The following is a 27058-nucleotide window of genomic DNA, read 5'->3' as shown; positions in this document are numbered from 1 at the left end:
TAGAAAAAATTCTTGGAAAACTTATTTACAAAAATATTCTAAATAAATATAAAAATACCAAAAATAAAATAGGCTTGTCTTGTAATTAGAAGCTTGCCACGGAGTGAAGGAGTCATTTCCGACCCCATAAATTATATATATTCTTGATCAGCATCAACAGGAGAATCTTTCTAGGCATGTCCGGCAAAAAGTAAAATTTTCATCATTAAAATTGTAAATTTTTGCCACCAAATTGAAATATTTGTAAATTGAAAATCGAGTATGCAAATTTGTTAAAGCATTTTAAGCTGAGTTATAATCAATTTTCTTTTACCTTAAAGCCCGATTTAATTCATTTGAATTATTCGATGGAATGCCAAGAAATATATTTAACTACATGTAAAACCATTTAGCTTAAATATATTTGAATAAAATATGAAATAACAAATTGAAATGAAACGAATATTATATAAAATGAAATTATTTTTATTATGATTTTTATTTCTGTGGCATTATTAATTTATATATATTTTTTTTTGATATTTTTATTAAAACCTAATTATCAATTTATAAATTATATATGCTAACTTAACAAAATCTATAAAATAATTCATGTTTTAATTTCAATTCTGATTTACAGAGCCATCTGTATGTGAAAATATTATGTTTATATATTGGAAGCTTTCAAATTGCGTCCTTAAAGCTTTTCCCTGGAAAACTTTAGTCCTTAAAGTTCTATCAAAACTTTTGACTCAACTGAGCTTCCCAAAGCTTCTCTCAAAAAAGTTGCTCGTTCTTAAAGCTCCTCCTTAAGTAAGTAAATAAAAATGCAATTACTTTCAGTTTTTAAATCCACTTCATTGTTTCACATTCGATTTGTTGTTTTCGTTTTTTCATTGTTTCTTTTTTGTGTTTTACTTGTGTGTTTCTCGTTTTTGTACAATTATCTAATACGTTTTGCGCATCGTTAATATTTCACAAGTTATTGTAGAGTTCGTGTATAAAACTTTTTACAAGGATAGTCTAAATATGGGAACTCAACGTGACCAGAGGAGAGTGATGGATGCGCGGATGGGTTGAGTGGACATTTTAATTTCCTTCTGTTCTCGGGTTGATGAGCGATGAAGCACAACATGGCCTATAATGAATTTCATAAATTCGTTCAGGAATCATAATACCTTGTTGCAAAACGCAAGCGATCGTTACCTACATGTATTTCTATATATAAATCTATGAAGAGCCTATCAATATCCATGTATTATGCCTCTAAATACCATACCTAAGGAGTGAACAAAATTTGAACTAATGCGCCAAGCGAGCCAAGCGAAAGGATAACGATCGGAATTCGGCCTTCCCTAATACGTATTGGGTCTATCTATGGTCATGGGGATTTCTGGATGAGATCTGTGCCAAAGATCCAGCAATAATCTGTTAAGATGCGTAACGGCCATGCATTTAAATTCGTGCTTCTTGCTTGTGTTGCGAGAGAGAGCGTCTACAATATCAACAGGACTACAAAAGGACTTTCTTATGTCCTAAGCCAAAGACTCTGTAGTAATAAGACAGCTGGTTCTTGCTTCCTCTGGTTTTTAGCAAAACTTCAAGATCGCTCGAGCGGCGTTACGGAACTTTATCTTTGGTCCTACTTTAAGCCATGATGATGAGCAGGGAATTTTCGATTAATGTTCGATTCCGGTGCTTTGCAATTCCGGGTTATCCATTGTGCATCGTTGCATGTATTCGTTTAAGGATTTCTAAGGATTCTAGGGCTCCTGCCGACCCAGCAAGCCGTAGACAATGCGCCGACGGGCCTGTACCTCTGCCCGCATCGCCTCCGTGTACGGATCAAAGGAGAGCAGCCGCTTCTTCCGCCGGAAGATGCCCTCCTTGCGCATGATGGCGCAGCGCATCAGCGGCTCGTTGACCGGAAATTGCAGGAAGTCCAAAATGGAGCGCAGCTCCCTCTCCGTATGGTGGACCAGATCGTCGTAGAACACAACCTTGAGGCTGCCAGTGAAATTGCGCGCCCAACTGAGGTTCATTAGCTCCCAGCCCTTGAGCTTATTGCTCACGAATTGCTGCCAATCTGCAAGAAATAACAATTAAGATTATTACTATAAATACTAATGTAAATATAAATAATGATATTTCAGGCAGTTTTATTTGACTGCATTAACCCCAACCTAATTGCTCGGAAAACCCCTCATAATTGAACTGAATTGCCATGGGAATTGTGGCTGTTTGCCGCTCTCAAAAAATATATGCTGTACGTACATTTGCCCTTGGTCCGCTTGTACCGATCCGGCGATGCGAAGCCAATGTGACCGCCGCTCTGGCGATTGAACTCGGCTATGATCGCCTTCTCCGGATCACGGACCAGGAGTATTGCTTTCGAGAACGGGGCCCACGCCTTGCCGCCCCATTCGTGCGTCTTCACCAATAATACTGAGCTGTTGCACACGTTCTCCGCCGGAAAGCCGGTCTTCAGCAGGCCGTAGTCCTTGTAGATGCTGCCGGTTAAAATGCCCGTCGCCTGCTGGAGCAAATACCTGAGCCAGGTGTTGCCGCTGCCCGGAAAGCTGGCCAGAGCGGTGAGAGCGGGCAAGGACTGCAAGGCGGCGCTCATGTCACTGGGCAGGGCAGCTATGGCAAAGGGATGAATGTTAGAGCGAAAGTGTAAGACACCATATAGAGTCCTTACTGTAAAAGTCGGCCTTGTAGTCCGTGTAGTTTGGAAGATCTCGATTTATGTACTTGAGGTCGCGACACCAGCGGATGGCCATCTTGCGGCTGGGCATCGGGAACCGAGGACTATGAAAGCTGGGAAACTGTGAAGGAAAAACAAGTGGGGAAATATTATCGTTAATATTAATAAATACATGGAAAAGGGTAAAGTATTCTTAGGTTTAGGCCTTTCTATTCAACAAAAAAACCCTAAATAAGTGTATTCCAAGTACACTCCTTCAATGTTTTTCAAACTTCTGACTATAATTGCAAGACTGTGCTAGGGTATAACAAGAATTTTTGGACAATTTTTAACTGCAACATTATTTTAACACACATTAAACTGGTTTCTTTAGCCTCGAACCTTCCCTAAAACAATATATCCTTCACTCTGCATCCTAGGAAATATTTTTAAGCTTCTTTCTTTCTGTGCAACAAATGCGGAAATTCATGCTGCAGTGCCATTTCCGTTGAAAGAAAATTCTAAAATATATATTGTATTTTAAACACAAGTGCGTGCTGCTGGGTGACTCACCTCGGCGAAGCGTTCGATGCGCGGCCTCTTGGGATGCGAGCCGGGTATGTTGTTCATGGACAGGAAGAGGACGCCGCCAATGTAGATGATGATGGTCGCCGAGACACCGAAAAAGCGCCAGCCTTGTAGTGCCATAACGCCGTCTTTGCATTACTGAAACCAAAGATTAGCGGCATTAGTCGGTTTATTCGGTTTATTCGGTTTATTCGGTTTATTCGGTCTGCTGGCTGCAGAGACCCGCGTCTCCTGCTCATTTATGCAAAAATAATTCAAAGGACACGGTCGCATTAATGAAGCCAATTATCTGCCGGCCTGTGTGCCGCCAAAGACAAGAAAGGAACAAATAAATGGAGACGGAATCAATTTCAGTTTTTGTTGATTTTGTTATGACAACGAAACAAATGAGCTGAGCTGCCATCGGAAGCTATTTCCCTGTCCCTATCCACTAGACGCCGCTGCCACATCCACGAGCACCCTCTCTCTTACTTGGCCAACTTGGCGAACTTGGCTAAGTTGGCTAACTGGTCTCTTCGTCGTCGTTCACGGTCCGTCCGTCTCGATATGGCCTGTAACCCGGGACGGAAACAGGGCCGCACTTGAGTTTGAGTCGCAAATGAAAATTCAGGAAAATTGAGGAAACCGATGGGGTGCGTTTTTCAGGCAAGCCAAGTCGAAAGGTGGATGCTCTCTCATTATAATATAGTATGATATATTGAACATATGTAAACCATAAAATATAGATAATATCTTTACTTTACTTTACGTTACTGAATCAAGGTCTCTATACTAAGAACAGAATATTAATCAGAATTCCATTCATTAATATATCAAATAATAGATATCGAATGCTTCAGATATCAATCATTTGTTGATTAGATAAAATTGTTATTTGAAGCGTCAACATATTGATATTATCGTTAGGCTTAAATCAAGATACAAATTTTGTAAGCAAATTAGAAATAGTTGTCAGTTTGAAAACATAAAGCAGCCAGGAAAAAGAACAGTCTAAGCCGCACCGCTTAGCCTTGTTAGATTCCGATTAAAAACTTATTCTCGCTAACAAACATTCTCTTTCTGGTCTGTCCTGAGCCTTAAGTACCCCCAAGAAAGGGCAAAAAGCGCAGGCTAAAAAGGAAAGAGAGTAGAAATGCCTTGTCATGCCTTCAACGGAATTCCTTGAGCTGCATAAAACGCTCACGAAATCCGCAAAAGGACACCCCATCGTACACACACACACACACACGGACACACCAGTATTGCACACATACGCCGTAGACAGGCGGCTAAATGCGAAAATTTATGCAACAGCTGGGCAGAGGGCTGCTCCAAGGGTCCTCGTCCTTGGCCCGCCATATATCCTTGAGGCGCCGATAAACATTCGGCTCAGGCTGAAGGAGACGAGACGAAAACCTCAGCGGAAAGCCGCTAGATGATGATACAAGGATACCGCCCGGCAAAAAGCCAGAGAATAGGCGAAGGAACACCCCGGAACTCCTCGAACTACCCGCCAAGCCAAGCCACGCCGATGCGACTGATGATGGGGGATGGCCCTGCTGCTGAATGGTGCTTATGGTGCTGCTCCTGCTCCTGCTCCTGCTGGTTCTGCTTCTGCTTCTGGTTCTGGTGGTGGTGGTGGTGGTGGTGGTGGCCCAAAAACTAGTCCAACGCTGAAACAAGAAGCAAACAAAAACACACAACCGAGGGCAGGAAAAAATGAGAAAAAAAACGAGAGCGTAATAAAAAATGGGAAAGCGGAACAAACACTGGCAGAAAAGGGGTACTCAAAAGAGAGCTGTGTGAAAATTAGATTTATTGTTTTGTATTTATCAATAAATTTAGATACCAATTAGCAAGAATTTAAGTTATTATGTATATCAATTTATATTTAAATAAATAAAAATCAGTCCGAGAATAAAATAATATTCGTCTTTTTAATTATTTTCTATGCTATTTTTATTCTTTTACAGGGTCTTTTAATTTAAGTCAGAAGCTTTAAAAACATTGAAGGAGTCGTTTCCGACCCTATACATCATATATATTCTTGATAAGCATCAACAGGAGAATCTTTCTAGGCATATCCGGTGGAAAATAAAATTTTTCAAAATTTTTCAAATTTTTATAAGGGGTTACATCATTAAAATTGTCTATTTTGTAGCAAAAAATTCAATTTTTTAGAATTTTAAATTGAATAAGCAGATTTGTTAAGCTATAAAAAACTAGCATAGAAACGCTTTTCGAATGGAATTTAAAGCATTTTTGGCTGATTTGTGACATATAAAAATATTGATAAATATTGATTCAGAATATGCGAAAATTAGCTATGATTCGATTCGATTTTATAGTTTAAGTTGAAACTTCAAAGAAACATTTATTTCGGTTTCTCGAAGTTAATATCCTTTATTTTTATCTACATTTCTGCCTCAGAAATATATTATTGTATAGTTGTTAATACCCCAATGTTTTATAAATGATGGGAAAACCTGATCCATTTCTCTCATATTATATATATTTCTATTTAGTTATCTGTACAAGTTTGTTGGGAAATTTCAAGGATATATATTTTTTAAAGTCTTCACAGCACTAGGAACATTTTTTCTCAGTGTTAGTTAGCGACTATATAATGAAATTGCGAGGCAGCCGCCAAAGCGAAATAGAGAAATATATAAAAAAAAAAAAAAACAGAACAAAAAATTGGGCACCATAAGCCGAATGGGTTAAGGGTTGGGGGTTTTTTATCAAGGGGAAAAGACCTATGGGGGGGGGGTCTAAGGCCTGGCTATGATGGAGAGCAACAATAATTTGATTGTTTTGCGGCATAAATCAGACAAAAGCCACGCACACTGGCACAGCCAGGTGGAGAGACAACGACCCAGTCCCAGTCACAGTCACGGGTTTACATAATGATGGGGTTCCCCTCGCCCCAAAACCCCACCAGAAGAGGAACTACTCACCCCACCCCAACTCTCCCCATGAATATGCATTTCCAAAACCGAAATAATCAAAAAGATTGAAAGAAAACTATGCCCTCGCAGATCACATAAACAATGGGCATCTCTCGGATTCAGATGGTGCTTTGTACAAACACTTTCCACACGCACACACACGTGCGTAACAGTGGGAAATGGGAAATGGGTGTGTGAAAACTGCGAGGGGCCTTGTCGGTGAAATGTAAACAAATAATTTTAGGGGGCCATCATCAGCTTCTGGTGTTGTGATGTTCTGGTGTTTTCAAATGATTGTTTCTGACTTACCGATACCGATTCCGGATCCACTCCTGCGACGCGCACACACCCTCTCCAAGGCTCGCACACACACACCCTCCTCTCGCCTCTCTCCTCTCTCCTCTCTCCTCTCTCCTCTCTCTGCTCTCTCTCGGGCTACATGTCACACACAGCCGTTGGCAATCAGGGGCGAACTACAACTGCGATTTGCTGATAAACGGGCAATCACAGGGCCCATTCGCAGCGATTATTTGCTTGAAAATCGGTTCAACAAATTTGCACATCAAACAAAAAAAGAAACTAAACACGGCAAAAAAAACACGCACACACAATACAAATTGTTGCTAAAATAAATACGAAAATACGTGAATACAACACAAAGTTGATATTCGCGAATGGCAACAACAAACGGCAGCGGCAGCAAAACAAATGTGAACTATTTATTCCGTGCCACACGGCGCGCTCGCTCCCCTCCCGTCCCACACGTCGTATGCGCAATATTGGGGCGCAGCCGTTGCCGCTCAAAAACGTCGAGCGTGTCGCGAGTGCTCCGTGCGTGCGTTGTTTCTGCTCACTGGCCGGATTCGGACTCGGACTCGGACTCGGAATCAGTATCAGAATCGGTGGCAGTATCAGAGAATCAGTGGCAGATTCACCAGCACCACCAGCAGCAGCAGCATCGCACGGGGGATGATGATGGGCAAAAAAAAGCTCTTGCGGTGGTGTTCCCTGGCGAACTTGCAACACGTTCCGCATCAGCTGCGAATATAATCGAACTCTTATGCGCAGGTCACCTGAGTTTTTCGCTCTGCCAAAGTAGTCAATAGATGGCGACCGTGACTGTGTGCCATCCTTAAGGTCAGGTCAAAGTTTAGCCAGGCTCAGAACCCAACTGAAATCAAATAATACGGTATATAGAATAAGTAAATATAGAAAAATTGTATAAGAAATAAATACATCTGTTAAATAAGTATATATAATTAGTAGGAAGGATGGGAAACCCATGTTTTAAGAACCCTGCAGTTCATGAAAACTATATTTTTACATTGAGCTAATCGGCTTCTGATACTCTCTGCCAGGTGTTCTTTTACAAAGAAAATATACCCATCTATCTACCTATCAATATCTATTAATTTATCAATCTATCTATCTAACTATCTAACTATCTAAGTATCTAACTATCTAAGTATCTAACTATCTAACTATCTAACTATCTAACTATCTAACTATCTAACTATCTAACTATCTAACTATCTAACTATCTAACTATCTAACTATCTAACTATCTAACTATCTAACTATCTAACTATCTAACTATCTAACTATCTAACTATCTAACTATCTAACTATCTAACTATCTAACTATCTAACTATCTAACTATCTAACTATCTAACTATCTAACTATCTAACTATCTAACTATCTAACTATCTAACTATCTAACTATCTAACTATCTAACTATCTAACTATCTAACTATCTAACTATCTAACTATCTAACTATCTAACTATCTAACTATCTAACTATCTAACTATCTAACTATCTAACTATCTAACTATCTAACTATCTAACTATCTAACTATCTAACTATCTAACTATCTAACTATCTAACTATCTAACTATCTAACTATCTAACTATCTAACTATCTAACTATCTAACTATCTAACTATCTAACTATCTAACTATCTAACTATCTAACTATCTAACTATCTAACTATCTAACTATCTAACTATCTAACTATCTAACTATCTAACTATCTAACTATCTAACTATCCAACTATCTAACTATCTAACTATCTAACTATCTAACTATCTAACTATCTAACTATCTAACTATCTAACTATCTAACTATCTAACTGTCTATCTATCTATCTAACTATCTTTCTATCCATATATCCATTTATCCATCTATCTAAGGATACATAGCCCCTTATCTGAGTCTCTAATTTGATGCCATGATTTGAAAATAGTGAAATCCCCATTCCCATGTTAAATAATAGAAACATTTGATTATTTTTTTGTCATATTTCGCTTTCGTGTTTTGTCTCTTTTATTCAAAGTTAAGTTCTGTTCGCTTCGTTTATTTTCGTTCATATTTCACCTTGGTTGCATGGGGGATTTTGCCTCGGCTTGTCGCGGGTTTTTCATTTAGTGTTCGTTCGCAACTAATTCGATCGCATTCGTATCGCATTATCGCACTTTCGTATTATTTGCAGCAACACATCATACCTTGTGGTGAGTAAAAGTTGATATGATGCACGTTTGGCACACACACTACACACAAAGAGTGACAAGGACTCGCAACCGAAGGCAAGTGCGCAAGTTGATCTCTGCATTAGTTTGGTTTTTTTATAGTTTTCATTTATTTTTGTTTTTTTGCGGATCTTTAACATGTGCTAATTTCTTTGTTTCGCTTTGCTTTTTAGTTTTTTTTTGTTTGTTTTCATTTGTTATTTTAAATTATGTTTTGCATATAATTTTTACTATAAGTACATTCTGTTTTTTGTTTCTTTTGCCTTTTTGTTTTTAGTATCTGTCAACATTGCGAAATTAGCAATTAGGAGAAAAAAAATATTTGTATGTATGTTTATGCATTTGTATTTTTATACATTTATATAGGAATTTTATCTCTAGACTCGTGGGGGGGGGCTACCTTAAGCTAATGTACAAAAATATCGATAACTTAAGGACGAGCAATTTAAAATGTAAAAACGTTTAAAATCAACAACGACAACAACAATTCGCGCGGTAATATAGTACAAATACAGTACAGAGAGTAGCTCATTATCGGGGCTCAGGGGTCAGGGGTCAGGGGTCAGGGGCTGCATCTTTTTAAAAACAATGTAATCCCTTTGTTAATTTATTTAAACTTTAAAATGATCCATTTACACATAATTGACTCACAGAGTGTGTTTCGTTGGCTGACAACAATTGAACTGAGAGCGAGTGGTGCGAAATCAATATATATCGATCGATATTGATCGATCAAAGAGTTGCGGGGACTTCTTCTTCTTCTTCTAGTGAGTGTTAAAACGGTGGCTAACGGTACATCGATGATTAAGTGACGGTTACTGTTAGGGTTACGGTTACTGCTCCTCCGGTTGGTTACCGCCTGGCATCTCTCTCGTTATTATCATTAGGTTTATTTTTTGCTAGGTTAGATCTCCTCCATTTGTGACTATACTTTGGTTTTTGTCTTTCGTTTTCTTTGTTTATATATATAAAAAAAAGAGACAAAAAACATTTTTGTGGTCCCTGGCGTATGTAATTCAATTGAAAAGGGGTTTTCCGCGAAACGAAGCACCCGGTAAATGAACAATAATAAAGAAAGATCCTATAAAGTTACATCTTCTTCCGGCTCCGAACTACTTTGAATTACATAAGTTGTGTTGTGCTTGTCGTTTTTGTCTTCTTATTACATTTAGTTGGACTGCTTAGCTGGCTGTGACCCATTTTGGTGTTTCTTGTAGTGTAGTTTATTTTCTTCCATTTGTTTTTTAGCATTGAACCCATTTGAGAATTTCATTTCCTTGTTTCTTTAATTTCGTTTGCTTTTTGCTTAATTAAATTGGAGGTGGAAAAGCATCGATGAACTTATCGATTATACAGCACACCCCTAGAAATTAATCGTAGGCTTGTTTCTTGAGGTGGTGCCACATTGATAGGGACTTCGAATTGCGAAATTCCAGCTCCAATCTAACTTATGTACTGGAATAGACTAGATATTTGTGTCTTTTACGCTTGTTGGTGTGTGTGTATGTCTGTGGGTTTGTGTGCATGGTTGTGTCTCTTAGTGCGCTTAGTACAGTACGATAGTTATCGATAGTTTGCGGCATTTGTAGAAACTAGAAACTACGAAACTCTAGGGGGCGTGCCTGCTCTGTAGATGGGTTCTAAACTTCTTCCTACGAACTCTACAACTCTAGGGTCTGGCTTAGCATTTAGTTAGAGAGACAGAGACAGAGAAAGAGAGACAGAGAGAGAGAGCAACCTGAAATCAAAGCCAAAGAATCGTTATCCTTATCGTTACTGTTTCTCTTGCCTAGTTTTCAGTTGCATTTTTTAAAGGAAGGGAAGCTTCAAGCTTACACAGTGCGACAGACTCGAGTCTTGAACGGCACTAAACTACTTAAGTGCTAGAGAGTTGCTTTTCTTATAACGCGATAGTGTCTCTAGTTCGGGAATCGGATGAACAAAAGGATTGAGGGGCTATTAAGGGTTCAGGGGTTAATGGAGGAGGGCTAGTCTAAGTTTTCAATAGGTTCGACTAACGCTTCGATAGTCCTAACAGCTCGAACTGAGGTTCTTCAACAAGTAAATCGCTAATCTATGCATATTATAGGCTCTATATTTAGGTATTTGTATGCGTGCGTGTGTGTTGTTGTGTGTGTGTGTGGTGTGTGTGTGTGGTGTGTGTGTGTGTGTTTGTGTATGAGGTGGTGGCTTGTTCTATTTCAAAAACATTTGTCCGAATCGATTAATATTTAAAACGTTTTCTTAAATAGTTCACTATATAAGTTATTAAAGCTTTCGGTTTTCATTACACTAGTTCATATATAGATATATTACTATGTATATTTCTTTGTGTATATATATATAAGTACTTAAAATATATATGTATATATATGTGTTCCATAGTCTCTAACAGTAAGAGGTATATACATCTGTAGGGAGAGCCACGCCCCGCCGGCTTCAAAGACAAATAAATGAAATAAAAAGTACATATACAATGGCGGAAATTAGAAAACGCTTTCGATTACGATTCAGATTCAGATTCAGAATAATGGCTGACGATTGGACACGTCGGGTTAATGAACAAACATGGACGTTTCTCAGGACGGTTTAATGTGGGAATTATCGTCATTCTTACACGCTCACACGCAGACGCACTCACACAGCTATACAAAAGTTTGCAAAAAAGCTAACGAAAACTATTAAGATTAAAATTAAAAAATCAATTCAAACATGAGTTTCCCAATCCACCTTTGCATACTAGACACTTTCGGTTTAAATAGTTGTTTAAGTAAAAACAGTTTTTAAACAAATCCATCCTGCCATTATAACTGGTTTCTCAAATTATATCTAAAATTGTTTATAAGAAGATAAGAAAGAAGGAACTTTTGAGAGCAGTAGATTTTATACCCTTGCAGTTTGTAATTGAATAATCAAGCATAACTCAATCTAAAATATTTGCATATTTTATACGATATTTTAATATCAAATTAAAATTTAAAAATCTCATAACTAAAACAAAAAAGCATTAATTTCAATTCGGGAAGCTGTTCTGTGCTAGTTTTTATTGGATTAATAAATCTGCATACTCAATATAAAAACTTAAAATTTTTCCAATTTTTGAATATTTTGATGATTGTAAAAATTTGAAAAAATGGGCAAAAAATTTGTTTCTCTATTTTATACCCAGAAAGATTCTCCTGTTGATGCTGATCAAGAATATATATGCTTTATAGGGCTGGAAATGATTTCTTCCCTGTTTTGTAAGCTTCTGACTGAAATAAGAATACCTTGCAAGGGTATAAAATTCAGTTGAAAAACTAAAAGAAAATAAATTTAATTTAGGCTCTACCTTGCTTTAATTATTATTTTTAGAAAACAAACCTAAACTAAATGGAAGCACTGAGGAAAATAATGCTAAAATGCAGTAATCCTACCAGACATCGCTTACTTTCGGTTAATCAAACTATTTACATTTTCAAGAAAACTACTATTGAAATGAGTATGAAAATGAAAAATTTAAGCCGGAATAGGGGTCGAAGCACTCCCTCTGGCTATCTGTGTGTTGTTTCTCGGTTTTTTAGTAGTAGTTGTTTCGTTAATTCTACAGTTTTTGTGTCTCATTCGGGTTTTCCTTTGGGTTTATATATGTATATCTGTATATGGGGGATCGTTTGGGCTAAACATACGTGTATAGAATATAGCTCTCTATATGTCCTCACATCTCTTTTTAGGTTCTGTATATCAAATACATATAGTTGTTGTACCATTGTAATACTGTCCGAATTGCTTATTGGTTGTCCGCTCCTGCTGGAGATGGGAATGGGGTTGGAGTTGGAGTTGGAGTTGGGAACTGGGTGATGGTTTGGATTTGGATTTGGTCACTTCGTCGATTACAGTTCTCAAAGCTTGTCTTTATCACGATCGATGCTCATTGCTTTAAAGATCCCGCGTCCGATGCCATAGCGCAGGTTAAACTGATCCAAGCTGGAGGCCCTCGGCCGCTGGCTGCCACTCTGATGGCCCGCCGAGGTGCCCGCTCCGGATGCGGATGCTGATGCTCCTGCCGATGCGGCTGCTGCCCGGGCCATTAGCTGATCGTCCATATCCGTCTCACTGAACTCCGTCTCCGTGTCGCTGAACTTGCGGCGACGCCGCAGCAGCGTGCTGCAGTGCCTCAGCTCGCCGAGATTGTCGGGATTAAGCGAGTGACCGCGCTTCCGCTCCTGGCGCTCCATCTCGGCGGCCAGCATCTGGACCTCCCAGTCGTTGTGGCCCGCTCGATTCGTTCCCGCCACCTCCTCCTCCTCGTCGTCGTCCTCCTCGACCACAACTCTGCTGCGCCGATCGGCGGCATTATTCTCCTCCTCCTCCTCATCGTCGTCCTCCTCCTCGGCAATGTTGATCTTGCTGGACGAGGAACTGGAGCTGGAGCTCTCGCCAATGTCCAGAATGACGCTGTCCGCCAGCCGTGTGAGATTCCCAGTCACATCCGATACCATAACGCCGCTAGTAGAACCGCTGCCACCGCTGACCAGACTTCCTCCTGGTCCGCCTCCGCTCCATTCGCGGTAGCCGCCACCACGACTGCTGCTCCGCCCGTTGCCCTGCCCGGAATAGAAACTGGGGTGGCTCTGGGCATGCCGGGAGCTAAGCGATCCTGGTCCGCCGTAGTAGCTGCTGGGACAATTCAAGGCATTCGCCGAGGCGGCATGATGACGGCTTGGTCCACGACCCGGACCCGGAGATATGCTCCGCCTGCCGCCCTGGATGGGTGGCGAGGATGTGAACACCGTGTCCAGGGAGTCGCCGCGCTGCAAGAGTGCAAGAGAGTGGGGAAAGGTAAGACAATTTCGTGGAGTGGGTTTAGTTGAGGTCTTTTTGTGTCGGAAAACCACTTACCATAAACAGAAGCTCCGCCGAGGAGCCGGAACTGCTGTTATCCTCATCCTCGGCCGGCTCATCGTCGTCCACCGACAGCTGGGACATCTTCTTCTGTCGCCGGCTGAGTGGCAGGACCAAGGCGGAGGACGAGCACGTGGCCACGGGTAGCGTCGAAGACGAGGATTTCTGCTCGATGGAGCGCAACTTGAACTGCAGCTGGGCAATGATGGCATCGCGTCGCCGCACCTCGCCGGCCATGCTGGAGAACTGCGTCTCGAACTTGGAGTGCATCTCGTTCATGTGCGTCTTGATCACGTGATTGATGCCGCTGAGGATCTGATTGAAGTAGTCCTGCGCCTCCGGGAATCCTTTAAGATTAAGACGAGACACGATTAGTTGGCAATCAAAGGATAGCCTAAGCACTGGTATACAGAGGAGCGAGGATCAGGGGGCACAGGACATACAGGTTACAATTGTGTTGACGTGAGTTTTGCATTTACGGTGAGAAAGACATTCAATAGTATTTTCCAGAGCTTAACTACATCAAATATTTAAGTTTATAGGCTGTGGGTGTAAAAGCGTTTTATTTTTTAGCACTACATGCTATATATTTTTGTATATAGCTCCACCGAAGGCCGATATTAGTACTTTATGGCTTCGACGCACAACGTAGACGAAGACTGTAAGTAATACCACAGCAAATGATGGAAAATATCTTTACAAGTTAAAGGTCTGGCAATTAATTAACATTTGTATAACATTTCATTTGCAGTGACATTACTCATTATCAGTTATTGTTATTATTTTTGTATTATTTACACATTCTCATTCCAATTGACATTAGTAATACCATTACCATTACCATTACCAATAAGCATTACCAATACCATTATCATTACCATTATCATACAATTGTGCTCCATCAAGGACTCAGCTCGGATATCTATATATAACACTTATATTAAGGGTTCTTATTTACAAAAGCTTTGTTACATGCTCGGGGAATACTTTCAGGATCTGTCCATTCCATTGCTGATCCTGGCACAGTTTCTAAGTAATTAAACTCGGGCTTTATTGCCTTCAAACCTTGAAAAGTTACAAATTAACACACAGCAAAAGAGCTCTGCTTTGGGCGGGGTTTATATATACATAGTTTAAAATATTTATAAATTATAAATTAAACTCTGCTTAAAAAATGATTAATGGTTAATGTTTATCAAACATAAAGGCTGATCTGGAATATTCCCAACTTAAGTCTAATTTTTGTAAGCATTTTTAAACCGAACTGAAAAGATTGCAAATTTTAAACATGATTTCAAGACATTTGTACAGATTTTAGGCGTGTCCTTCATGCGAAGAAGAGTTTAAGTAATGCAATTTAGATTTTAATTAGGATTTAGTTAGTTAAGTTTCAAGATCGAATAGTTTGAAATAGAAATGTAGAGTTTAACAGAGTTTCCAAAAAAAGCAGGGCAAAGCGAAGAAATAGAGTGTCTGTTTAGTAAAAACCATATACAGAATAAGATGCGTAACGAGAATATGTATCTATTGTTTAATTATATTTATATTTTAAATAATAATTTCTGGTATAAAGTTATATATTTAGCATCTTATTCTGTATATACCTCATAGCTTTAGTGTTTTAGTTTTTGCGTGTTTGTGACTCCCAGACATGCACAAGTGTTGAATGTTAGAGTGTGTTTAGTTATGTATAAAGAGAAATGTAGTATTAGGATTTATACAGCTCAAATAGATAAAGCGTGTTTTTTATACATATATTTCTTGTTGTTTTTTTTTTGGGAGTGACAAGCGATGCTTTGCTTTGCGTTGCGTTGCTCTTGTTCTGGTTAGCGTTTTGGTTTCTGGTTTTTCTGATGGTGGGGTTCTTTTTTTCTTGCTTTTTGTTAGTAACGATCTGAAGCGGATATATTTACCTTCGTGATGCGGCCCTGGACCCTGTCCCAGTCCCAGTCCCTGTCCCTGTCCCAAGCCCAGTCCCATCGCACTGGTCGTGTTCTGCCTGAGCTGCAAATTCAAATTCAAATCGGTTGTGGTGGTGGACTGAGCATGGAACTCGCTCTGCGACTTCGACTCTACGATGTATGAAGCGGACGCGGATGTGGATGCCGTTGCGGAAGCGGATGCAGATGCGGATGCGGATGCGGATGTGGAGGAACCGGAAACGCCGGACGCTGAGGCGCTGCCAACGCCAGCAACGAGTCCGCCATCGCGCTCGCGAAACTGCTGCAGCTGGCCGGGATTGGGGTGCAGCAGCTCGAACGCGAAGCTCTCCTGCGGCGAATTCGTGGGCGTTACCAACGTCAACGTCGGCGACCAGACACTCGTCTCGACGCCGCCGCCGCCGCCGCCCGGAACCGAGGCCGGTGGCGGTATGGGTGCCGTTATCGGAGCCGGAAACGTTGCTGAAATCGGAGACGGAAGACCGCTGACCGGAAGCGGAAGTGGAAGTGGATACGCATACGCACTGTTGGCCGCGCGCGAATTCGGATTAGGAGTAGGTGTGGGAGCAGTTGCAGTGGCACTCAATACATCGGTACCAACAAGGCTAACAACGCTATTATTAGTCCCACCGCCGCCGAAGGGATACTCCTCCTTGGCACTGGCGGGCGGGCTGGAAAGAGTGGAATGGAAGGTTACACTCTTCAAGAGCTTACTGTGCCTAGCCACGTACCCTTCCACGGTGGGCTCCGCGGGCAGCCCCTGACCCTGTCCCAGTCCCAGTCCCAAGCCCTGTCCCTGTGCCAGCCCCCTTGAGCTGCTGCCGTTGTTGTTCGCTCCTGATCCCGATCCTGATCCTGATCCTGATGCTCCTGGCTGAATCTCCTCCTCCTGCCCGCCGTTGCCTGTGCCCTTCTGCAGCTTCTTGAGTATGCTCTTCAGCTTCCGTCGCTCCAGTGTCTCATTCGACTCCGGACTGAGTGGCAGTGGGACATACTGCAGCAGCTGCCTGGAGTTGCTGTCCGAGGCAGAGGCGGAAGCGGATGCGGAAGCCGACGCCGAGGCGGATGCGGATGTATTCGTGGATATCGAGGTGGAGGTGGAACTGGTGGTGGACTCATAGGTGCTGAGGAACTGTGAGTAGATGCCGGAGGTGTCGCTATAACAGCGATACAGCGACTCCGTGATGGGCACCCGGCTATCGGGGCCGGACTTGGAGCAGTCCAGGCTGAAGCTGCGCGTCTGGAGGGCTCGCTCCAGCTCGGCCAGCTTCTGGCGCTCGTTGAGGATCTTCAGGCGCTTGACGAAGGGCAGGCCGCAGTACTCCGGCGACAGATCGAACACGCTCTGGTAGAGCTTCCTGCGACCGCCATTGCCGCCCAGCTCGGAGAGTTCGCCGTCGGGCAGATGCTGCTCGGGCTTCTGGAGGCGCAGGCAGTCCCGTCTGGCGGAGGTGGCACCATTGGCTGTGGTCCCCATTCCCATTCCCATCTGGTTGAGCTCCCGCCGCTGGCCACCGGCTCCCGAGGAGCACGTGGTGCTGGATGAGCTGTGGCCATGATGATGCGATCCATGGTGATGATGATGATGCCGCGGTGAGCGGGAGCTGCTCCTGGCGCTGTGATGACGCTGCGGCGGTCGCGGGTGCTGCTCCATCTGCTGCGGTATGTTGCTCAGCGAGTAGTTCTTCAGCGGCGTCTCGGGGTCATCCGTGGGCGAGCAGTTGGTCAGGCTTGTGTAGCTGGAGGACATGAGCGTGGCCAGCTTCAGCTTGGACCAGGGCTTGATGGGTGTGCCGTCGGTGTCCGTGTCCGATTGCATTGGCGGCGTCGTGCCCATGGCCATGCCTATCCGATGACCCGGCGGCTTCACCACCCTCTTCGATATGGTGGCTATGCCAGGACCTCCCGCTCCTCCCAGGCCCAAGCCCAGTCCCGCTCCAGCCGCGATCGGATCCTCGTGCTTGGCCACCAAGGCTAGCGACTTGGGCGGCTCCTTCTTGGCAATGGCTCCTGTACTCGGACCCGGCGAGCTGCTGGACATTCCTCCGCCACCGCCGCCCTGCAGCTGCTGGATCTTCTGCTTGAAGGACACTTTCATAATGGGCTTGATTTGGGCCACCGTCAGCGATTGTCCTCCGGAGGTGGTCGAGCTGGAGCTTCCGTTGGCTCCGCCGGGTACTCCCACTCCCGAGGCTCCTCCAAAGTGCGAGTCGATCTTGCTGCTTATGTTGGGCGGCGTGTTGACCTGGGATCATCAGGGATTTGGAGCAAGGATTAGAGAAAGAGAGATTGATGAGCATGTTAATAGGTAAGATTAATCGAACTCTCATTATCGCACGCTTCTTTTAAGTTGAGCTCTTAACCGGAGACTTGGACTTAATTTACTTCCAATTTAATTAAATTTAATTAAGTCAAACAGAAATAAGTTTTCCTTATTCTCTGGTTAGGTTCCAAGATAAACTTGGCATTTAATCAACTAATTTCCAGTTAAAAGTAACCAGAGGTTAAGGAAAAATTACAAACAGAGTACTAAGTATCTTTTCCTAAGGTTTTGTTAACTAATTTTGGCTATGAGTTATCTGTACTTTTGTTTTGTTTGGTTTTTCGATTTAATTTTTGCTTTACCATGACGACGCCGGGTTCGGCAACGATGGCCTGCGGCTCGTTCTTAATTTTCAACTGCTGCAGTCGCTGGATCAGGGGAAAGCCTTCGCTGAACTCGCGTTCGGGCTCCTCCTGGATCGATTCCTGCGGCGATAACGTACACGTTACATGTGAGTGAGGTGGAGATTTCTGTGGTGGTGTGGACTTAACAGCTCGCTCTTCGCGATCCTAGTGCAAGACACATAAAGACACATACAAAACTACTGTTTAGGAGCTGGGGATTAATTACATACAACACGAATTTCTGGGTCTCGGGTCGATTAACCGGTTAGCTAAACGATAGCAAAACGTAAACGTGGAAACGATAAATGCAAATTAAAAATTATGAGATGTCAACGGGTGTCCGTCCTACTGTAATGTATTCTCGGATCTCTATATGTTTCATATACATATTACACATATGACACATATATGTATCTCTAAAGACAGAGCTCCTGTTCCGTTGGAAAATCAAAAATGGTACAAGAGACACACATGTAAAAGTCACTAAAGCGGAAGCAGGGGGGAAAACACTATGGAAAGCATCTAGTAAAGCTCGGAAAACAGGAACACCAGTTCTAAGGAGGAGTCTCTGTTTTTTGAAATTAACCGATTGCCTGTAAATTTAATGTTTAGGGGTTTGAGGTTAAAGGCCAATCTTGGAATTTTAATTTGAGATCTTCGCTTAAAGAAGGGTTTCTAATTGTTCCTAAATACTTATTGCATTAGTTTGTTATTTTTTGTAGTATTTTTTCAAAAGCCTTAATTGCGTAACGTGCTGAATTGCAAAGATGAAGAAGATCGTCGGGACTAGCACACTGATCTTATGTGAATTTTGTTTTTTGTTTTTTTTTTTTTTTTTTTTGGGTGCACTAACAACTTGTACAAACTGCATTACAATGGTTTCGAAACAATGTATACAAATGCCAGAGTCAAAGTCTGTGTTGTGTTTCTTAGTGTTGTGTGTGAGTGTGTGCGGAGAGAGCCACTGTAAGTATTAATTTATTAATTAATTAATATTTATATTAAATCCTAAAATGGATGCAACAGTGTTTGCCAGCAGGGAACTGTCATTAAGGTAGTTTGCAATTAAATAAATGGATCTTAACTATGCTTAAATTATTCGCATTTAAAGAATCACTATTAATGATATTTCTTTATGCACATTTTTTTCGACAAATCAAAGTTTAAAAATCTCAAAACTAAGCTAAAAAAGCATTAATTTCACATCACAAAACTGAATCATGATGGTCTTTGTTTGGATAATAAATCTGACTATTATTTGAAAGTTGCCAAAATTTCCCTAAAATTTTCCGAAGCTCAAAATGTGAATGTTTCTTGCTACCTTTAACAGTTCCCCTCTGAAGCTCAATTTCAGTTTATCAATTATTTTTTTTTTGTCTTCAAACAAGAGGCTTTTCCGACTCTGTACTGTGGTGTGTGTGTGTTGTTTTTCCATCTGTCAAGCTCTTCATTCACTGCTCTGTGTGTTTGTCTGTGGGTCTTGTGGGAGAAAAACCATTTAAAGCCATTTCCAGTTGGGGGGTGGGGAAATGTGAAAATGCGAAAATGTGGCAAAATATGTGAGTGTGTGTGTGTGTTGGTTTTTGGATGTCAAAACGAAAGTCGAGCAAAGGTGAGTGTGTGTGTGTGTGTGTGTGTGTTAGCTGTGGGTGTATAACCAGGAGAGCTGTGGTTTCCGGTGACTTGGTGGCCTGTGCCCGTGGCAGTGCCTCGCCTCTCACCTGTTTCTCCTTGAGCAGCCGCAGGCGCTGCAGGAGCGGCAGCCCGGCGCCAATGGGGCTGGGGGTCTTGTCGTGCAGCTCGTCCTTGGCCTCGGCACTGTCCGCATCCTTTTCGTCGGATCGGACGCGGGACATGCGCTTCAGCATGATCTTGCTGCCGCGCGGCGATGTGTTATGCAGTGGCTGCATCTCCAAGGACTCGTCGCTCTTTCTAGAGGTCCTGCAGCAGAGGGAATAATGGAAAAATATATAATGTAATGAGAGGATAAATCATATTTCATAGTAGAACCAATATTTAAAGTCAAACTGCTGGGAATATGAATGGGAAAACTATTTTAAGGCTAAGAGATAGCTTAAAGGAAATTAAATATATTTAGCAAAATATTTATATAAGCTGACAACTCACTCCCACCTGGACTTCTTCAGCACGTTGCGGAACCCCTTGACATCGTGCTTCAGCTTGTCCACGATCTTCTTGGAGGCACTGTTCTCGCTGCTATCGCTCTGATGCACCTGTCCCTGGTGGTGACCCTGGTGGCTCTGGTGGTGGTGCGGATGGGCGGCTGCATAGGCTGCCGCCTCCTTGTCACTCTGCGCCTTCGCGTACTTCTTGTTCACGCAGCGGACCTCCATTAGCCGCTTTCGGCCCAGCGTCTGCAGGATCTCCTGGGCATCGGGATAGTCCTTCATGGCAGCCAGGACATCCTCGCGGGAGAGCGAGAACAGCTCCGAGTAGCCCACCGAACGGACATCCGCCGTGCGTCTGTAAGAAATAAATATATATTTATATAAATGTAATAATAGAAATGACAAGAAAGTAAGCTAAGTTCGCAAAGCGGAAATTGCGAGTCATGAGTTCAAGCTAGGTTCCACCAGGCGGATACGTAATATGAAGTGCATATTACGCATACGCCACGTTTGCCCACCAAGCTCAACTTTCGCGTGAAAATTCTTAACTTTTTAGTTGTTAAGTGTAGACAATCACTAAGTATCTTTCAACAGTAAGTAAGTCTGAACAGTAAGTATCTATGACCACTAAGTATATCTGATAAGTTATTAACTCTGAACAGTAAGTATATATTACCAGTAAGTATCAATGAACATTAAGTAACTATGAGCAGTTAGTAACTATGATCAGTAAGTAACTATGACCAGTAAGTATGTATGTATGATCAGTTACTAACTTTGAACACTAATAAACAATGACTTGCACCTTTTGTACACAACACATTTCTGAGACTCGCCCGGAAGAAGTCACTTCGTTCCGGGGATGTTTGAACCAGTTGAGAATCATAAACATGAGCGAAATTTGTTTTGAACCAATTGAAGAGCAAGCTATTGAATTAAAATATGGAGTTATTCTTCAATAAAATTATACAAGAATCAAAGCTGGAGCATGGCGAATCGGTGGACTATATATATATACATATATATGCTGCCATAGGAACAATCGGACGATTTAAAGAATTATGATCATTAAGTAACTCTGAACATTAATTAACTATGAGCAGTAAGTAACTCTGAACAGTGAGTATCTATGACCAGTAAGTAACTATGATCAGTAAGTATCTATGACTAGGTAGTATGAATGTATGATCAGCTACTAACTTTGAATACTAATAAACAATGACTTGCAACCTTTGTAACACAACACATATCTGATACTTGGCCGGCAGCAGTCACTTCGTTCCGGGGATGTTTGAACCAGTTGGGAATCATAAACATGTCCGAGATTTGTTTTGAACCAATTAAAGAGCAAGCTATTTCAATGAAACTATGGAGTTATTCTTCTATAAAATTATACTAGTATATAAATCGGACCATGGCGAATCGGTGGACTATATATATATACATATATATGCTGCCATAGGAACAATCGGACGATTTATAGAACTTTGATCAATAAGTAACTCTGAACATTCATTAACTATGAGCATAAAATTAAATTCGGAAAGCTGTTCTGTGCTAGTTTTTAATATATTAATAAATCTCCATACACAATTTTAAACGTAAACTATTTTGAAATTTTTCCAATTTTTTTAAAACTTTACAGATGCAAAAATGTAATCATAAAATTGAAAAAAAAAAATTTCAAAATTTTTTTTCTGTCTGAGATGGCTAAATCGACTCGGCTTTCGATGCTGATCAAGAATATATATGATTTATAGGGTCGGAACTGGCTCCTTCACATCGAAACAAGCTTCTGACTGAAATTATAATACCATTCTTTGAACCGATATTTACCATATTTATATGAAAATTTGTTCTACAAGTCAAAACCTAAAAAACTCATAACTAAGCCAAAAAAGCATAAAATTCAATTCGGAAAGCTGTTTTGTGCTAGTTTTTAATATATTAATAAATCTGCATACTCAATTTTAAACTTAAACTATTTTGAAATTTTTCCAATTTTTCAAAACTTTACAGATACAAAAATGTAATCATAAAATACAAAAAAAAATTTCAAAAAATAGTTTCCTGTCTGAGATGGCTAGATCGACTCGGCTTTCGATGCTGATCAAGAATATATATGATTTATAGGGTCGGAACTGGCTCCTTCACATCGAAACAAGCTTCTGACTGAAATTATAATACCATTCTTTGAACCGATATTTACCATATTTATATGACAATTTGTTCTACAAGTCAAAACCTAAAAAACTCATAACTAAGCCAAAAAAGCATAAAATTCAATTCGGAAAGCTGTTTTGTGCTAGTTTTTAATATATTAATAAATCTGCATACTCAATTTTAAACTTAAACTATTTTGAAATTTTTCCAATTTTTCAAAACTTTACAGATACAAAAATGTAATCATAAAATACAAAAAAAAATTTCAAAAAATAGTTTCCTGTCTGAGATGGCTAGATCGACTCGGCTTTCGATGCTGATCAAGAATATATATGATTTATAGGGTCGGAAATGGCTCTTTCATATCGTAAAAAGCTTCAGACTGAATTTATAATACCATTCTTTGAACCGATATTTACCTATATTTATATGAAAATTTGTTCTACAAATCAAAACCTAAAAAACTCATAACTAAGCCAAAAAAGCAAAAAATTTAATTCGGAAAGCTGTTTTGTGCTAGTTTTTAATATATTAATAAATCTGCATACACAATTTTAAACGTAAACTATTTTGAAAATTTTCCAATTTTTCAAAACTTTACAGATGCAAAAATGTAATTATAAAATTACACAAAAAAAAATTCAAAATTTTTTTTCTGTCTGAGATGGCTAAATCGACTCGGCTTTCGATGCTGATCAAGAATATATATGATTTATAGGGTCGGAACTGGCTCCTTCACATCGAAACAAGCTTCTGACTGAAATTATAATACCATTCTTTGAACCGATATTTACCATATTTATATGACAATTTGTTCTACAAGTCAAAACCTAAAAAACTCATAACTAAGTCAAAAAAGCATAAAATTCAATTCGGAAAGCTGTTTTGTGCTAGTTTTTAATATATTAATAAATCTGCATACTCAATTTTAAACTTAAACTATTTTGAAAATTTTCCAATTTTTCAAAACTTTACAGATGCAAAAATGTAATCATAAAATTACACAAAAAAAAATTCAAAATTTGTTTTCTGTCTGAGATAGCTATATCGACTCGGCTTTCGATGTTGATCAAGAATATATATGATTTATAGGGTCGGAAATGGCTCCTTGACATCGAAACAAGCTTCTGAAATTATAATACCATTCTTTGAACCGATATTTACCTATATTTATATGAAAATTTGTTCTACAAGTCAAAACCTAAAAAACTCATAACTAAGCCAAAAAAGCATAAAATTCAATTCGGAAAGCTGTTTTGTGCTAGTTTTTAATATATTAATAAATCTGCATACTCAATTTTAAACTTAAACTATTTTGAAATTTTTCCAATTTTTCAAAACTTTACAGATACAAAAATGTAATCATAAAATACAAAAAAAAATTTCAAAAAATAGTTTCCTGTCTGAGATGGCTAGATCGACTCGGCTTTCGATGCTGATCAAGAATATATATGATTTATAGGGTCGGAACTGGCTCCTTCACATCGAAACAAGCTTCTGACTGAAATTATAATACCATTCTTTGAACCGATATTTACCATATTTATATGACAATTTGTTCTACAAGTCAAAACCTAAAAAACTCATAACTAAGCCAAAAAAGCAAAAAATTTAATTCGGAAAGCTGTTTTGTGCTAGTTTTTAATATATTAATAAATCTGCATACACAATTTTAAACGTAAACTATTTTGAAAATTTTCCAATTTTTCAAAACTTTACAGATGCAAAAATGTAATCATAAAATTACACAAAAAAAAATTCAAAATTTGTTTTCTGTCTGAGATAGCTATATCGACTCGGCTTTCGATGTTGATCAAGAATATATATGATTTATAGGGTCGGAAATGGCTCCTTGACATCGAAACAAGCTTCTGAAATTATAATACCATTCTTTGAACCGATATTTACCTATATTTATATGAAAATTTGTTCTACAAATCAAAATCTAAAAAACTCATAACTAAGCCAAAAAAGCATAAAATTCAATTCGGAAAGCTGTTCTGTGCTAGTTTTTAATATATTAATAATTCTGCATACACAATTTTAAACTTAAACCAATTTAAAATTTTTCCAATTTTTCAAATCTTTACAGATGGAAAAATGTAATCATAAAATACAAAAAAAAAATTCAAAAAATAGTTTCCTGTCTGAGATGGCTAGATCGACTCGGCTTTCGATGCTGATCAAGAATATATATGATTTATAGGGTCGGAAATGGCTCTTTCATATCGTAAAAAGCTTCAGACTGAATTTATAATACCATTCTTTGAACCGATATTTACCTATATTTATATGAAAATTTGTTCTACAAATCAAAACCTAAAAAACTCATAACTAAGCCAAAAAAGCATAAAATTCAATTCGGAAAGCTGTTTTGTGCTAGTTTTTAATATACTAAAAAATCTGCATACACAATTTTAAAAGTAAACTCTTTTGAAAATTTTCCAATTTTTCAAAACTTTACAGATGCAAAAATGTAATCATAAAATTACACAAAAAAAAATTCAAAATTTTTTTCTGTCTGAGATGGCTAAATCGACTTGGCTTTCGATGCTGATCAAGAATATATATGATTTATAGGGTCGGAAATGGCTCCTTGACATCGAAACAAGCTTCTGAAATTATAATACCATTCTTTGAACCGATATTTACCTATATTTATATGAAAATTTGTTCTACAAATCAAAATCTAAAAAACTCATAACTAAGCCAAAAAAGCATAAAATTCAATTCGGAAAGCTGTTCTGTACTAGTTTTTAATATATTAATAATTCTGCATACTCAATTTTAAACTTAAACCAATTTAAAATTTTTCCAATTTTTCAAATCTTTACAAATGGAAAAATTTAATCATAAAATACAAAAAAAAATTTCAAAAAATTGTTTCCTGTCTGAGATGGCTAAATCGACTCGGCTTTCGATGCTGATCAAGAATATATATGATTTATAGGGTCGGAAACGGCTCTTTTATATCGTAAAAAGCTTCTGACTGAATTTATAATATCATTATTTAAACCGATATTTATCTATATTTATATGACAATTTGCTCTACAAATCAAACCCATGAGTGAGACTTGTTTTGAACCAATTTAGGAGCAAGCTATTGGATGAAACTATGGAGTTATTATTAAATAAAATTATACTAGTACATAAGTTGGAGCATGGTGAATCGGTGGACTATATATGTACATATATATAGCTGCCATAGGAACGATTGGAAAGTTTTAAGAAAAAAATTGTAACTTCTTCAGTTTTGAACAGATTTTCATCAAATTTGATATATATAGCCATTATATATTAATCCAAAATTGTGTGTGAAATTTGAAAATCGGACTACTGTATTATATAGCTCCCATACAGACGATCTGATCTGACGATTTGATCCGAGCTGATCAAGAATGTTTTCAATGTTTTGCAAGCTTTTGACTGATATTATTATACCCTGCAAGCGTATAGAAATAGGACTCACTTGTTCAATCCATCCAGATTGAGTATGCCGATCTCTCCAAAAAAATCACCCGCCTTCATGGTGGTCAGGACCTTGCCCGTCTCGCTCAGCACCTCCAGGATGCCGTCCGCAATGATGAACATCTCGCGGGCCACCTCGCCCTTGCGACAGATGGAGTCGCCCGGCGTAAAGATATAGGCCTTCATCTTGAGCACCAGGTCGTGGAGGAACTCCGGCTGGCACTCCTGGAAGATGGTCACCTTCTTCAGCACACTGAGATTGACATGTAAGGCCAGTTCGGTTTTCAGTTTGTCGGGAAGCAGGCCCAGCGCCGTGTTTATGTCACCACCGCCCTGAATCCTGCCGCGGGACCAGCTATAGTCGTACCACCGAAGCACGCGACGCTTCATGCCGCCGGGCACCTGCAGGGATATAGTATATCGGTTACAGTAATATATAGTAAAAATAAAATTATATAAAGAGCACCTTGTGGTGGCGCATGTAGGTCTTGGCCCCGTCCAGAAGGCGCTCGAACTCCAGGCGATTCGCATTACGGTTCGTTATCACATTGCCCACCTGGCCGACGATGGTCGCGAAGATAAAAACACCAATCAAATAGCTAACGATCGTAAAAATATATCTGTTGAAAAGAAAAGAGAGAAAGGCGCACAGGTGTGTCGCCATCAATTAGTAGAGCACACACACAAGACAGCAGGAATAAGGATGTAACATATCTATTTTGTGAAACAGATAGAGAGTGGTTTTTGGTAAAGGCTTCATTCCTAGAGCACTTTTCTCTGTTAATTTTGATTGGGAAAATAAATAGATGTCGTATACAAATACTTAGTAACACACTTTTAAAACAGCTTTATATATCTATATAAATTTCTTTTGATTAAGGTTAAATAACTTTTAAGACAGAACAATTATGAAATCATTCTTAATAAAATAATTGTATGAGAAATCATCAAGAGTTCTTTAATTTGCTATCTATACATAATTAAGTTTATCTAAAATTCCATTAGAATTTTTGAATATTTCTTAAAATAACCTGTATTTTAAGCACACTCTTAAATTATTTATGAATAAAGCCACCACTCGCTCTCTTTTTC

At 39.6% G+C, this 27058-nt stretch overlaps 2 protein-coding genes across 4 annotated transcripts in view; both read right to left on the bottom strand.

Annotated features, from left to right (window-relative positions):
* Window positions 1-816: 816 nt before the first annotated feature.
* Window positions 817-7161, bottom strand: LOC110187026 (WSCD family member CG9164). Its single transcript, XM_020956391.2, has 5 exons — window positions 6490-7161; window positions 3239-3391; window positions 2681-2807; window positions 2254-2622; window positions 817-2065 (listed from the first exon to the last, which is right to left on the bottom strand). The coding sequence occupies exons 2-5, from the start codon at window positions 3371-3373 to the stop codon at window positions 1743-1745; spliced, it is 954 nt and encodes a 317-aa protein (XP_020812050.1). The 5' UTR covers window positions 3374-3391; window positions 6490-7161; the 3' UTR covers window positions 817-1742.
* A 1639-nt stretch (window positions 7162-8800) lies between these two features.
* The window catches only part of Cngl (Cyclic nucleotide-gated ion channel-like), a 62086-nt gene continuing 43828 nt past the window's right edge, over window positions 8801-27058 (bottom strand). The window contains exons 12-20 of one of the 3 annotated variants that reach the window (XM_086840847.1): window positions 26433-26586; window positions 25968-26368; window positions 20333-20689; window positions 19927-20146; window positions 18164-18370; window positions 16270-17783; window positions 15512-16209; window positions 13596-13945; window positions 8801-13507 (exon numbers count right to left, since the gene is read on the bottom strand). In XM_086840847.1, coding sequence (XP_086696973.1) covers window positions 12596-13507; window positions 13596-13945; window positions 15512-16209; window positions 16270-17783; window positions 18164-18370; window positions 19927-20146; window positions 20333-20689; window positions 25968-26368; window positions 26433-26586 — 4813 coding nt within the window. In that variant the 3' untranslated portion in view covers window positions 8801-12595. Of the gene's footprint in view, window positions 13508-13595; window positions 13946-14100; window positions 17784-18163; window positions 18371-19926; window positions 20147-20332; window positions 20690-25967; window positions 26369-26432; window positions 26587-27058 lie in introns of those variants that run through there. The other 2 variants (XM_086840814.1, XM_086840879.1) reach the window with 2 other exon arrangements.

Source organism: Drosophila serrata, unplaced genomic scaffold (assembly GCF_035046125.1).
Source record: "Drosophila serrata isolate PLE 108 unplaced genomic scaffold, ASM3504612v1 contig_3, whole genome shotgun sequence".
NCBI lineage: Eukaryota > Metazoa > Arthropoda > Insecta > Diptera > Drosophilidae > Drosophila > Drosophila serrata.
The sequence above is the reverse complement of the archived record's forward strand: the minus strand, read 5'-3'. Positions and strand labels throughout refer to the sequence as shown.